The sequence below is a fragment of the Gouania willdenowi genome, chromosome 9, assembly GCF_900634775.1.
Source record: "Gouania willdenowi chromosome 9, fGouWil2.1, whole genome shotgun sequence".
NCBI lineage: Eukaryota > Metazoa > Chordata > Actinopteri > Blenniiformes > Gobiesocidae > Gouania > Gouania willdenowi.
In genome coordinates this window covers 34594200-34607346 of record NC_041052.1, presented here as the reverse complement: position 1 = coordinate 34607346, position 13147 = coordinate 34594200, and the positions used below count along the sequence as shown (strand labels likewise).

General features: G+C 36.6%; 1 protein-coding gene across 1 annotated transcript; it reads left to right on the top strand.

Annotated features, from left to right (window-relative positions):
* Window positions 1-597: 597 nt before the first annotated feature.
* Window positions 598-11923, top strand: mthfd2 (methylenetetrahydrofolate dehydrogenase (NADP+ dependent) 2, methenyltetrahydrofolate cyclohydrolase). The gene is made up of 9 exons (XM_028457443.1): window positions 598-716; window positions 932-1232; window positions 5365-5549; window positions 6472-6594; window positions 7518-7670; window positions 8443-8550; window positions 8635-8727; window positions 9935-10060; window positions 11241-11923. The coding sequence occupies exons 2-9, from the start codon at window positions 1153-1155 to the stop codon at window positions 11387-11389; spliced, it is 1017 nt and encodes a 338-aa protein (XP_028313244.1). The 5' UTR covers window positions 598-716; window positions 932-1152; the 3' UTR covers window positions 11390-11923.
* The last annotated feature ends 1224 nt before the right edge of the window (window positions 11924-13147 follow it).

Here is a 13147-nt window from a genome sequence, read left to right as displayed (position 1 = left end):
TAAAGTTGCTATCTGGAGTTTCTGAGAAATGTATTTATGTCCCGCCTTAAACAGCCTCACTTCCTCCCACTGCCTCTCCCAATCCACCAGAAGCCACACCTCTACGTTTCTGCACACGCATCGCATAACATAACAAGGTTGATCAGGTCACATTGATATAGGTCTATTGATCAGGTAAGAGCCAAAATCATATTTACCTGTTTGCTGATGTGACACGCAGCCTTGTTTCCACTCACAGTTCTACATTTACTTTGATTGACAGACTCTAAAACAGGAAGTCGAAGCCTATTGGCTGGGCGCACGTTTCCATTTGTATAGGGGTCTATAGGATGAAGGAGGGACTTATATACATTAATGTATATGAATGACCATCGGCAGTAAACCATAGTAAAAGGCTAGTTAGGTATTTTTTCGTAATTCAAAAGAATCATACATAAACATAGATTTCTCATAAACTCCGGATATCAGATTTAAGTTTTAAATCCCTGGTAAGATAACTAAACTAAGAAAAAAGACTATTCTGGATGAAAATAGACACTTTATTTGTGTGGGGAAAGATTTATTTAATTGCCAACATGCCGGCTTAATATTTATAATAGGCGAGATGAGGCAAAATGGCTCCTTTGAGAGTAAAGGTTGCAGACCCCTGTGCTAGACCATGGTTTTTCATCCTTGGGGTCGTGACCCTATGTGGGGTCGCCTGGAAATGAAATGAGGTAGCTTGAAATGACCAGTAATAATAAAATAAATTACTGATTTAAATTATATTTTTATTTTATTGTAATTATTTTAAACTCAATTACAATTTCATTACAATTACGACACAGCAACAGATTTTTAAAATTACAATTACACCATAATTGTAATTAATTATCAATTACGCGATTACAATTATATTTGACCCCAACCCTGATTACACGTACCGCTACAGGGTGGAGGTGTGTCAGCACTGGCATCAGCAGATATAACTGTGACGTCAGAGAGGAAGAGCAGGAGGAGGGGCTGAAGGAAGTCCTATAAAGCCCGGCCTCTCTCGGCGTCATCCCGGCCGGACGGACGGTGCTGAGGCTTGTGGTCCAGAAAAAGCCTCTCGCTCTTTTTCTTTTCTTTTCTTTTCTTTTCCAGCAGCAGCTCCGACTTCCGACCTCCGACATGGCAGCGGTCAGGACTCTGAGGAAACTGAGCCAAGGCGTCCAGCAGCAGGTCTGCGCGCTTCACACGTCTGTCCCGAGGTGAGTCCGTGATCTCTATCTAATATAATATGTGCTTTAGTCTAACACACCATAGCCATATATGTTCATGAAACAGCCATTTCTTCACCAACGCGCTGTGAAACAGGTTAAATAAGTACTATAATAAAGGGAAAGCTGGTGGTTTTATTTTCAATGAATGAATCGTGCTATAGATAAAGCATCAGAGCGCCCCTAGCGGTGAGCCGGTAGTATTACAGCAGACAGTGGATGATGAAATCAGTGAGGACGCTTACACTGTGTGTGGTTTGAAGGAGCCCCAGGTCAGCTGGAGGCCATGGTGTGTGCATTACACAGCCCTATACATTACAGTAAAGCTGTTGAAATATGGACGGAAATACTCAAGTGCTGTGTGTGCACAACATTCCTAAAATTCACACTGATATGAAAAGCTGCAATGTGACTGTTGTAGGTCTGTGGACACAAATATTTTCCACTGCACTTTATATATTTGCCTTAAAATATCTGAGTTTAGATTACAGGTGTACGTTTGTTACTGCAATATATATATATAAATATTTTTATTTTGCACAAAGTTTGATGAAGGATAGAAGGAAATATTTGCCACATTCAGCATTACAGTATTTATAGTAACTGCGCATGACTTATTTTTAAATCTGGAGGTGTCGCATGTATTATTCCAAGGGTTTTCAACTTTGCAGGCGTGAGCCCATGTGGGGTCGCCTGGTAATAAAATAGGGTTACCTGAATTGTCTAATGATTACAGCTACCAGCTTCTTGTATACATATTTGTTTATTATTATATTATTCTACTGTAATTCGTCCATTTGTATGCAATCATTATTTAATTCACAGACTTTTGCTTAATTATACATTAAAGTAATTGTACGTTTTATTTTTAATTTCTTTCTTTTTTTGTTTAGTGTTTCTTCTCTTTATTTAAAATATTTCTCAAGCCTCTGTAATTAAGCAATTTCTCCCTGGGATGAATAAAGTATTTCTGATTCTGATAAAATAAAAAAATAAATTCTCATTAAAATAATATTTTTAAATAATGTGTATATATATGTGTATATAAGGTATTTATCTATTTTTGCACAGTTAAAAAAATAATACAGAAAAAGATGTACAGTTATTCTTTTTCAAATTTAAACACCAAACGCAATCTCAAACAATTTTATTTCTATACTTTCTCAAACATAAATCTAGTTAAAACAAAACGCAGTATTAAAATATCTGAGTCGTGCGTATTGTCACTTTGTGCACTAATACTAGTACTCTGTATTTATAACACATTATTACAAATTAATTTTAGAGAAAAAAAAATTGTGATTGTATAAATGGGGTCACAACAAGAAAAAGGTTTGGAACCACTGATATAATCCTACACTTTTCTGGGGGAAAAATAAAATTTAGTTTAAAAGTAAAACATCTTCTCGTCAAAGGCTGCAGATGAATCACTCTGCGTTTAATCCCCTTCAGGTATTTATTGAAAACGTGCGACTAAGAGTGTGACCCTCCAGACAAATATAATTATGCTTCTCACATACCTGAGGGGAAGAAACAAACCTCGTGACCCTCCTCACGCTAGATAGATAGAAACCCTGTGACTGTACGCCACAACTGTGCTATTAGATTAGATTTGTAGACGTTAAAAAGATGAAACAAGCAAGTCATGTGAGGAAGACGACGAGTGATTGGAATTATTTTACGTGCCTGCACACATTAAAGGTTTTAAAGTCTGAGATGTTGTGTGAGCCCTGGGATGTCGACACATTTGTCCCACCACACTGGCCCCCTGGTCTCATTCTGAACACTTACTACCCCCGTACTCCTCTGTAAAGTTTAATTAGTTTTGGCTGAAATAATCATTGTTACATCACTGTCAATGGTTCGTTACACTGCAGTGTTTGGCTAATGCACTGTGTTGTTATGTAACCAACGTGCTTGCACTTTCAAAATGGGGAAACCGGTTGGATGGGTCACTTGGGTGGGTTGGGTTGGGGTTCATAAACAGTGTACAGTACATACACCCATCGGTGGACTGGGACACAAATTCAGCCCTGGCAGACTCCACATAGAAGCCATTATTAAGTCAGTAATGCTCAACATGTGGCTCTAATAAAAATATGTATAATAGTTCACAATTTAAACATTATATATGTTTATCACAATAGAATACCTATTACAAATTATTAGATTACCTACAAGTTGGAAAAATCTAATCATTTATCAATAGGGATGTCCTGATCCGATATGGATATCTGTACGATATCAGCCTGAAAAACGAATATCGGATTTTATCGGACTGCATCTAAAATCTCCAATATACAGTATATTATGTTTATTCAATTGTAGAATACATCCCCATTTATCAATATTATATGAAATTACACAATTGATAGTAGAAGAAAGCATTTAGTTATTCATAATTAATGCTAGTATATGCAGAAATCAAGGTATTTTAATTCAAAGCAGGTTTAGTGAAGTAAGTTATGCATAAACAAAACTGAACTAGCGTTTGCTAGCTTCTTCCATAGTTTTCTGACAGATGAGCACTGAACAAACGTAGTAACTATTTCAATCATAGTTTGTTGGCTAATGAAGAAATCTAAATGTGAATAAAATGAAAGATTCTGTAGATATCAATGTTACTTATGATCTCAACTCTACGTAAATGGATTTCTTGGGGAACTGACTTCACATGCGCAAACACATAAAAACGCTAGGCACTGCCTACCCTGACTGCACGTCACTGGTTTACAAGATAAAACAACGTGTCAATGCTATAAAATCTGCGTCGACAAATTTTTGTAGTCGACGTCATCGATTATGTCGACTAATCATTGCAGCCTTACTTTTTAGTCTTTTCGTGCCACATTTTTGCCACTTTTGGATTATTTATATATTTGTTGTTCATTTTTGTCACTTTACTTACGTAAAAAAAAAACACACCGGACGGGACCTGCCCACTTTAGGTTGATGACCGACTGGGGCCAGATGACCTGTACACCCCTGCATGCATACACGTACAGGTTATGAACTGCTGTCTTGGTGTTCTGTAAATGTACTCTATCATTAGCAGACAGATATTTGAGATGCTCTCACTGTGCTGTACGTCCTGTAGCATATGGATCAGTCAGATGGAGACGTGCAGCGTCTAAAATTAGAAGTAAGGACCAACACATGGTTACGCCGCACACGGGTCTGGTGTCAGAAGCGAACATGAACACGTGCAGTGGAAAAGTGGGAAGTTTTATTTATGTAGCACATGTGTCAAACTCAAGGCCCGGGGGCTAAATCTGGCCCTGTGGAGCATGCAATTCAGCCCGCAGGAAAGAAGAAAAAAAAATACAGAGAAAACAAGAATTATTGTGTAAATGAAACACAACAATATTTGCAGGGGCTCACAGTGCTTATCTATCACATGATTGCAATGTTAAACAGCTACAAAATCCTTAAATTTTCCTCAAATTATGACATATTTCTCTTAATTTAATAGAAATTGGTCACAAAATCTAAGAAATTTAAAGTGAAGATCCTGTTGGGGCTGATATCTGTCACTTATTGCTTGGATATGGTTGGTTTCCTATGTATTTAGTATTTTATGTATATGTAAAAGTGCAAACTAGGAAACAATAATGTAGAAATTACTCGTTTTCTGCATAAAGTCTGTGTCCCTCTTGAGAGCAAACTTTCCGTATTTATCCCTTGAACTAAAATTAGTTTGACACACCTGATGGAGCACAAAAAAATTATCACAGAATGACAAGACAATAACTGAGTGAAGTAGAAACAAATGTAATACTGTTACTGTAGCATTGCAAATTCATTTCAGAAAAGTAATGAAGGAAGTGAAATAAAAGAAGTTCAGCAGAAACTAATCTCTTGAAGTTTGTCCTAATGAGACAAAATGAACTTGCTGACACCTCTGAAGAAGTCTGGTAGTTAAGTAAATTTCCTAAAGAAAAGTTGCCTGAATAAATGAAACCTTAACTTCAGCTTCATTGTACTTAAATATTGTAACAATGTTTTAATGTTGAACACTTTTTTAAAATTTTTTTTTAATGTATTGTGACGTCTTAAAAAATTGTGTTTTCAGCTGATCTGCAGCGTGTCAGCTGTGTAATGCTGATCATTTCTTATCTCTCAGACAGGAGGCGGTGGTTATCTCAGGGAGGAAACTGGCTCGGCAGATTCGAGAGGAGAGCCGGGTTGATGTGGAGAAGTGGGTCTTAGCCGGTAACAGGAGACCCCGTTTGAGTGTAATTCTGGTTGGAGACGACCCAGCCAGCCACTCCTACGTCCTCAACAAGACACGAGCAGCGTCCGATGTTGGTAAGTGGAAATACTTTAGTGACTAAAACACAAGGAAGGTTTGTTTATTTTTGTTCATTTACTGTCTTTAACTCAGGCTTTACTTAACCCTCAGGGGGAACTATACATTACTTCTGTGGTGACTTAAGTGGATCCTCCACTGTTTGTACAAATGTGGCCTGAAACCTTTGAAACATGTCTTATGTCAAACAAAACTAATTATTTTTCACCATATATTCACCGCATTTATTAACTTTTAAAAATGGGACTACTTTTCAGTTTTAGAGCATGTGTTCCACCATTTTGAAATCACATGATTGATGATGTCACAAGGCCCCACTGCTGGTAGACATCCCATTGTTTTCTATTGGAGTGTTGAAGTTAAAGATGCCGAAGTAAACTGCTTTTGTTTACTGAAAGAGGATAAAAACAGTTATAAAAATATTCTGTGACCGCAGGGAACGACATTTCAAAATCTGTGGTTTGGTAGTAGACAATGAAGCAGAGAGGAAGAGCTCTCCTAAGGAGCCTTTACTCTTCCTTAAACGGTGCGCAGCTGATGCTCTGGTGGCTGAGGTTAGCGAGTAAATCACTGACTGTTAAAGACACACAAGCACTGAGGAATGATCTAAAAAGCAATCTGAATGAGTCACTTCAATAGAAAACAATGGGATATTTACAGGCAGTGGGGCCGTGTGACATCATCAATCATGTGATTTCAAGATGGTGGAACACAGGCTCTAAAACTGTAAAGTAGTCCCATTTTTAAAAGTTGATAAAATGAATATGGTGCAAAATAATGTGTTTTTATAGGCATAGATCTTTTAATAATGACATTTTAAAAGGCCACATTTGTAAAAACAGTGAAGGATCCCTTTATTTATATAGATATATATATATGTTTTTTGGGGGTGTATCCACCATCTTCTCACTTGTGTCCCAGGTATCTCCAGTGAGACGATTCTTAAGCCCTCAGATATCAGCGAGGAGGAGCTTCTGGACTTGATCTACAAACTGAATGCAGACCATCACGTGGACGGTCTGCTGGTTCAACTGCCTCTGCCAGGTACAGACAACACCAACTGTCAGTAGAACTGTGACATTGACAATTTATTGTCCCACAAATGATTGCCGATGAACTGTATTATCAAAATTTTTTGAGACCAAATTAACCACTAATGTAATATAAATAAATCACATTAATGTGAGTTCATCCTCTCAAATGCAATAAATGTGTATTTTTACCATCATAATCAGAATGTCAACTTTCAAATACCCCAAATCAGACAAATTGTATTTCAAGAAGTTGGTAGGAATATGAATCCCAACATGATACGCAAAATACACAAAATGACAGCAAAAAGGGAACAACAGAAGCTAACAAAAAGATTTCAAACATACACTAAAACACACAAAACAACAATTTAAAGACAAGATGGCTACACAAACACACAAAATGAAAAAAATACAGAAAATCACATAAATGTCCAAATCTATTTTTTTTTCACAATAGATAACGAAAAAATAATTTAATTGCGCTAACATGTATAGCATGTAAACTCTCGGTCATTAGGTGTCAGTGAACCATGATCAGACCTTGTTAAACTACCTCACTCCTCCATCATTCATGTTAGTGTATTTTAATAAAACGTACTGGGCACTTTAAGAACTTATCAGGATTACAGTTAGTTACATTCACTTGTTCTCACAAGTTTTAAAAGCCTAAAATAAATAGCATTTCATACCATTTTGTACTTGTAAAGGTGAAATTCATAATCATTGATATCGCTATATATCATATTGTATAGTATCTGGATATATTGTATCGTGACATGCTAATCGTGTGTCGTGAGATTCATGACAATACACACCCCTAGTTCCTTTGGTGTCTACAAATCTAAATAAGATCATGTGTGATAATAAATATACTCCAACATTAAAGGAGCCCAATGTGACTAATTCCCCTGACTGTTGTCATCTATCCAACAGAACACATTGATGAGCGTGCCATCTGTAACGCCGTCTCGCCCACTAAGGACGTGGATGGTTTCCATGTTGTGAACGTGGGCCGCATGTGCCTGGATCAGTCCACCATGCTCCCAGCCACGCCCTGGGGCGTGTGGGAAATCATCAAGCGCACAGGTAACATTGTCATGGTTGGGGTCAATTATAATTGTAACTGTGTAATTGGTAATTAATTACAATTATGACTTAATTATAATTGAAATCATAATGGGGAAAAAATATGTTGCTGTTGTAATTGTAATTGAATTGAAATTGAGTTCAGATAATTGACTTTGTAATGGTAATTGGCATGATCGTTTTATAAAAACTGCCAATTACAATGTAATTAAATGCAAAACTAGGGAACCGTGTTATAATTCTATGGTTTACACATTGGCCTATGTATTAAATAATTATTAAAATGTGTTTCATATCAAGTTTACCCATTAATTCTCTTGAGGATCATTGTACCATTTAATTAAAAGAAAAAAAGAATAAAAAAGTTGAAATCTAGGGGTATACTGACAGAAAAAAGACTCTCAGATGCCCACACATAAAAATATTAAAACCTATATTTTCATTGATTAGGAAGCCTAACGAGGTAACCAAGAGATGAAAACCAAATTAGATAGATAATATTTTTTTTAGTGTATTTTACAGTTGATTTAAGACATGGTCAAAACTGACGTGTTATCATAAGAAATGCTAACACAAGAGGAAGGTTACGTTAAGGTTAATTGATTTCAGGGGGAAAATAATAATTGTAATTGGAAAAAATGCTGGTCAACGTAATCGTAATTGAACGTAAATATTTGAAGATTTAATCATAATTTAAAAATGTAATTGGCCGCAACTGTAGTGCTCATAAACAAAAAGCATCTTTAACCTAAATGTTCTGCTTGTCCTGCAGGAATTCCAACAATTGGGAAGAACGTTGTGGTGGCAGGACGTTCTAAAAACGTAGGCATGCCCATCGCCATGTTATTGCACACAGACGGCCGTCATGAGAGGCCAGGAGGTGGGAAACACACGAGCGAGTGGTGATGTGAGCTAATTTGAAGAGAAGGATGTCATATTCACTCTTTTGTTGTTGTGTTTACAGGCGACGCCACAGTCACCATTTCTCACCGTTACACTCCAAAGAATCAACTTCGCCAACACACTCAAATTGCAGATATCATCGTGGCAGCTGCAGGTCGGTGTCACTGTTTGTATGATTTTTGTCTTTCTGCTTTATTTTAGTTTTCCCTCTAAGGTCTGTAACGTCATCAATGAGTGGGGATGTAAAAGCTGTATGTTTGAGAGAAAGAAAAGCTCACATGGCTGCTGCATAACGAAGCTGATACGTCTTTATTAATCTGTTAACAACCAGCCGCTGTTCTCCGGAAAATCAGATACCCATAACAAATAATGTTTTTCAAAGCTTTTACATGGCTTTTTTTCAGATTGAAGTAGTACCCTGAGTGGTTACAGATAATGTGAAAATTTAGAAATATGACACTGAGTGACAATAAATTATGTTTTAAACACAGAAATCTGTAGTCCGCCTAAAAAAACAAAACAGGTTTTCATCAAATATGAAATCCATTCTCAATAGGGACGGCTACAAAGGCAGAAATGATTGAATTATGGACATCAACTACAGCTCGTTTGGTGATAATAATAAATAGGCCGAGGATATACAAAAGAAAGTTCAGGCGGAAGCCCACTTTGCCACAACTGTGCCAAATTTTTCCACAAGTGTGTAACTTTAATATGTCAATCAAATGAGTCCAATCAGTTTTAGTCTTATGTTTGACCAATCGATGGTGCATTTTGGCTTGAAATAAACATATATCCATTTTCCCCCAAGTGTGTGCTGTGCCATGCGTAATGTTGTTTTTCCCTCCACTCTTTGATGCTGTTACGCATGGGTGTTATTCAGCAATGCTTTGACCAATCAGAATGCTTAACAGTGTCGTAAAGCTCATATCTTGTAGAAATTGGTGATATCAAACACTATGGGACCGGGCATTAGCCCTGGCTAATCAGTCACTGCTGGATAACGACTCCGTCATGCCGAAGTCCTCTGCAACAGATACGCAGACCTTCTACGTATCTGGTGCTACTGGTCGTTAATCTCTCATTCAGTCCATCATCTAGGACCAAATTTCCCAAATTTGTTTCTCATTTCCACATCAATTTCCACTTTTTTGTTTCCGTTTTATCGTCACAAATTTCTGGTTTTTCTGCACTCACCGAAAATCGGAGACCCTAGACGTCACAGCTGTTCAACCAATCAGGAGAAAGTTGCTGAATAGCAGCCATGGCTCTTTAACCAATAGAAATTTTGCACACGTTCTTCCCTTTAATGTCACTTAAGCCTCTGTTTTTTTTCTTCTTCTGTGTGTTGCTCTCCTTAGGAATCCCAAACCTCATCACTGCAGACATGATCAAAGAAGGTGCAGCTGTGATTGACGTGGGTATTAACAGAATCCAGGACCCCATCACTGGGAAGAGTCGACTGGTGGGAGACGTGGACTTTGAAGGTAAGACAGCAGAGCTGAATGCTGTAGTGTCTCAGCCAGGGTTGGGGTCAATTATAATTGTAATCATGTGACTGGTAATTAATTACAATTATGACGTAATTGGAAAAACAGTTAACAGGTAAACTTGATATGAAACACATTTTATTAACTGTCAGTTCTCTTGAGGATCATTTTACGTTTTATTATGCGTTTATTATGACATGACACCTGTCATTAGCATGAATATGGTGTCATGAAGGCTGTCATTAAGTGTTGTTCATTAAACTAACCCTTCATCACCCTAACCTTAACCCCACTAGATCCCTCCAGATAACTCCACTAATGCCTTCATAACTCCAAAGTTGTCATAATTTACCGAACAATACTTAATGACGGCTTTCATGACACTTTATTTATGCTGATGACAGCGTAATGTCACCCTTATGTATAAAACTTCAAGTAAAATGTTACCAAAATATAAATCTAGGGGTATACTGACAGAAAAAAGGCTCAGACTCTCACGCCAGAAATATTATTACCTATATTTTCATTGATTAGGAAGCCTATGAAGATAACCAAGAGATAAAAAATAAATCTAATGATAGATAATATATTTTAGTGTATTTTACAGCTGATTTATGACAACAGGTCAGTTTTGACCCATGTCTTAATGGATGCTAACATAAGAGGAATGTTATGTTTTATGGGCTTATTTATTAAAGGCTTAGTAGTTGTAATTAATTGTATTTGGACTTTAGTTATTGAGAATAATTGTAATGACTTTTAGGAGGAAATTGATCATTTTAATTGTAATTGGGGAAAAATGCTTGTCAGTTTTATTTATTTGATAGGGACAATGCACATTAATAAACATCTGCATTGAAACAACAAAACATGCCGGATTATAGCCACAGGGCTAATTTACATCCGTAGTCCTTAGGCAGATGACAGAAATACAGAAAATACTACAAACAATGTAACAGAAATGAATAAGTAGAAGAAAAGTAAAAGAAGAGTCACTTAATGCTCACGAGACTGGTTTGCTTTAAGCCACACTTTGAGTTTGGTTTTAAATATAGGAAATGTGGGACAGTCCCTAACAGTGAGGAGGGGACTGTCCAAAGTAATTGTAATTGATCCCAACCCTGGTCTCAGCTGACTTGGACCTGTTGTCATGGTGATGTTTGTGCTGACCTTGCAGGTGTGAGACAGAAGGCGGGGTTCATCACTCCGGTGCCTGGTGGCGTTGGACCAATGACTGTAGCCATGCTCATGAAAAACACGGTCAAAGCGGCCAAGAACGTCCTGAGATTTCCCCCGGAGCGGATCCGGATGGCTGCTGTGTCCTAATGGATCCAGAGCAGATTCAGATGGCTGCTGGGTCCTAATGTCCCCAGAGTGGATCACGATGCACATTCCACCCAAACAGAAGCGCACAAGAGCTCCTCGGAGAGCTTTGCCTGCACACGGACTGAAAAGACGAAAACTCCATTTTTTTACTTTTCCTCACTTCAAACCCAGTCACGTTCAGGCTGTTACATGCATCTCAACATCTGATGTCCCAGAAGTTTCAGTATTTATCGTTGCCAACATACTTGAGTGACATTTTGAGGATTTTAAAGATTGTTTTTATTTATTACAAAAACTGACAGAATATTTAAACAGGAATGACAACAGGAGGCTGTTTGTTTTTTTTTACTGAACGCTGAGGAGCAGTTAATGTGACTGAAGCCTGTACGTGGGTCTTTGTTTTAGTTTGATTAGCCTTAAGAACGCTAAAGGGCTAACATCATCAGGAATAAATGTTTGTACATGTAGAAGCTTTAAGTATTCACAAATGCCTTTGTAAATTTTGAAATAAATATTAAATATACCCTGACATTTTTACATTTCATCTCATAGTGTGTGCACAGAAAGCATCAGAGTGAAATTAGTTAGTAGTGAGATTTAGGGGTGTGCATTGCCATACGATACATGTCACGATAAGATATATTCCGATACTAAACAATGTAATATGAATAGCGATATCAATAACAAATTTCACCTTTAGAAGTACATAAAGGTATCAAATACAATTTGTCAATTTTTTTTTCTTTACTTCTGAGAACAAGTAAATGGTAAATAACTATAATTCAAGTACCAATATCAAAAACAAGTGGTATGTTTATTGAACTGTCAAATTACTGTACATTTTTTGAAAAAAGTTAAACTTTTCCTCCAACAACAGATTCTGTTAAGTTCTTTATGCAAGTAACCACATACATCTATAAAAGGGCCAAATATGTTTTATGAAAATAAGGTGCAATTAACTTCCAATCTAAAATGCATTGAGGAGTTCTATGGTTTAACAAGGGCATAAATGTGTTTTTCTTTCAAAAACCATGATTTAAAAAAAAATCCATTTGGACATATTTTTTGGATCGATAAGATAAATCGTGCGGTGAAATACACCCTTAAGATGTAATGTGGTTTTTGAGTTGCAATCAGTGCACATTTACCAAATGGTTCCCACACAGACTGTTTTAAATAAAAGGTAATTGTATGATAGTAATTTACCAACTCATAGGTTCCCAAACATTGAGTGGCTTAATTTTAACAAATGCCAGTAAAAGGCATATAATTAATCTTACAATGAGTAAAAATATTTTTAGGGCTAAGAGCCATTACATCAGTGATCATTAAAGTTCCCAGGAAAATACATTTCACAGACATTTCATTTAAACCTGGATAATTGACAGAAAATCAGACCTAATAAGAAGGTAACGCAGTGTTTTTCAACCTTGGTTGCCTGAAATTGAAATGGGTTCTCCTGAAATATCTAGTAGTTGATTAAAAATGTGTTTTAATTTTCTTAATTATTCCGTTTCAAGTTAAAACACAACACACAATCTCAAACTATATTATATACTTTCACTTTCTCGAATATAAATCTAGTTAAAATGTGGTTTAAAGAGAAAATAAATCCCTTCAATCAAAAAATAAAAAATTCAGTCAAAAAAATAATTACTTTTCAATCCAAAAAAAAAAGCATTTTCAATCAAAGAAATAGTGTTCAAATCCAGTTATTTGGGTCTCAAATGTTGTTTTGCATTTGAACACTTTTTTTCC

What these genes read in the sequence shown, in the direction of transcription:
- mthfd2 (XM_028457443.1), top strand. Translation starts at nt 1,153, where the DNA reads ATGGCAGCGGTCAGGACTCTGAGGAAACTGAGCCAAGGCGTCCAGCAG. An exon ending in GGAAATCATCAAGCGCACAG is followed by an intron (nt 7,671 to 8,442) that starts GTAACATTGTCA and finishes CTTGTCCTGCAG; the next exon opens with GAATTCCAACAATTGGGAAG. An exon ending in CCGTCATGAGAGGCCAGGAG is followed by an intron (nt 8,551 to 8,634) that starts GTGGGAAACACA and finishes TTGTGTTTACAG; the next exon opens with GCGACGCCACAGTCACCATT.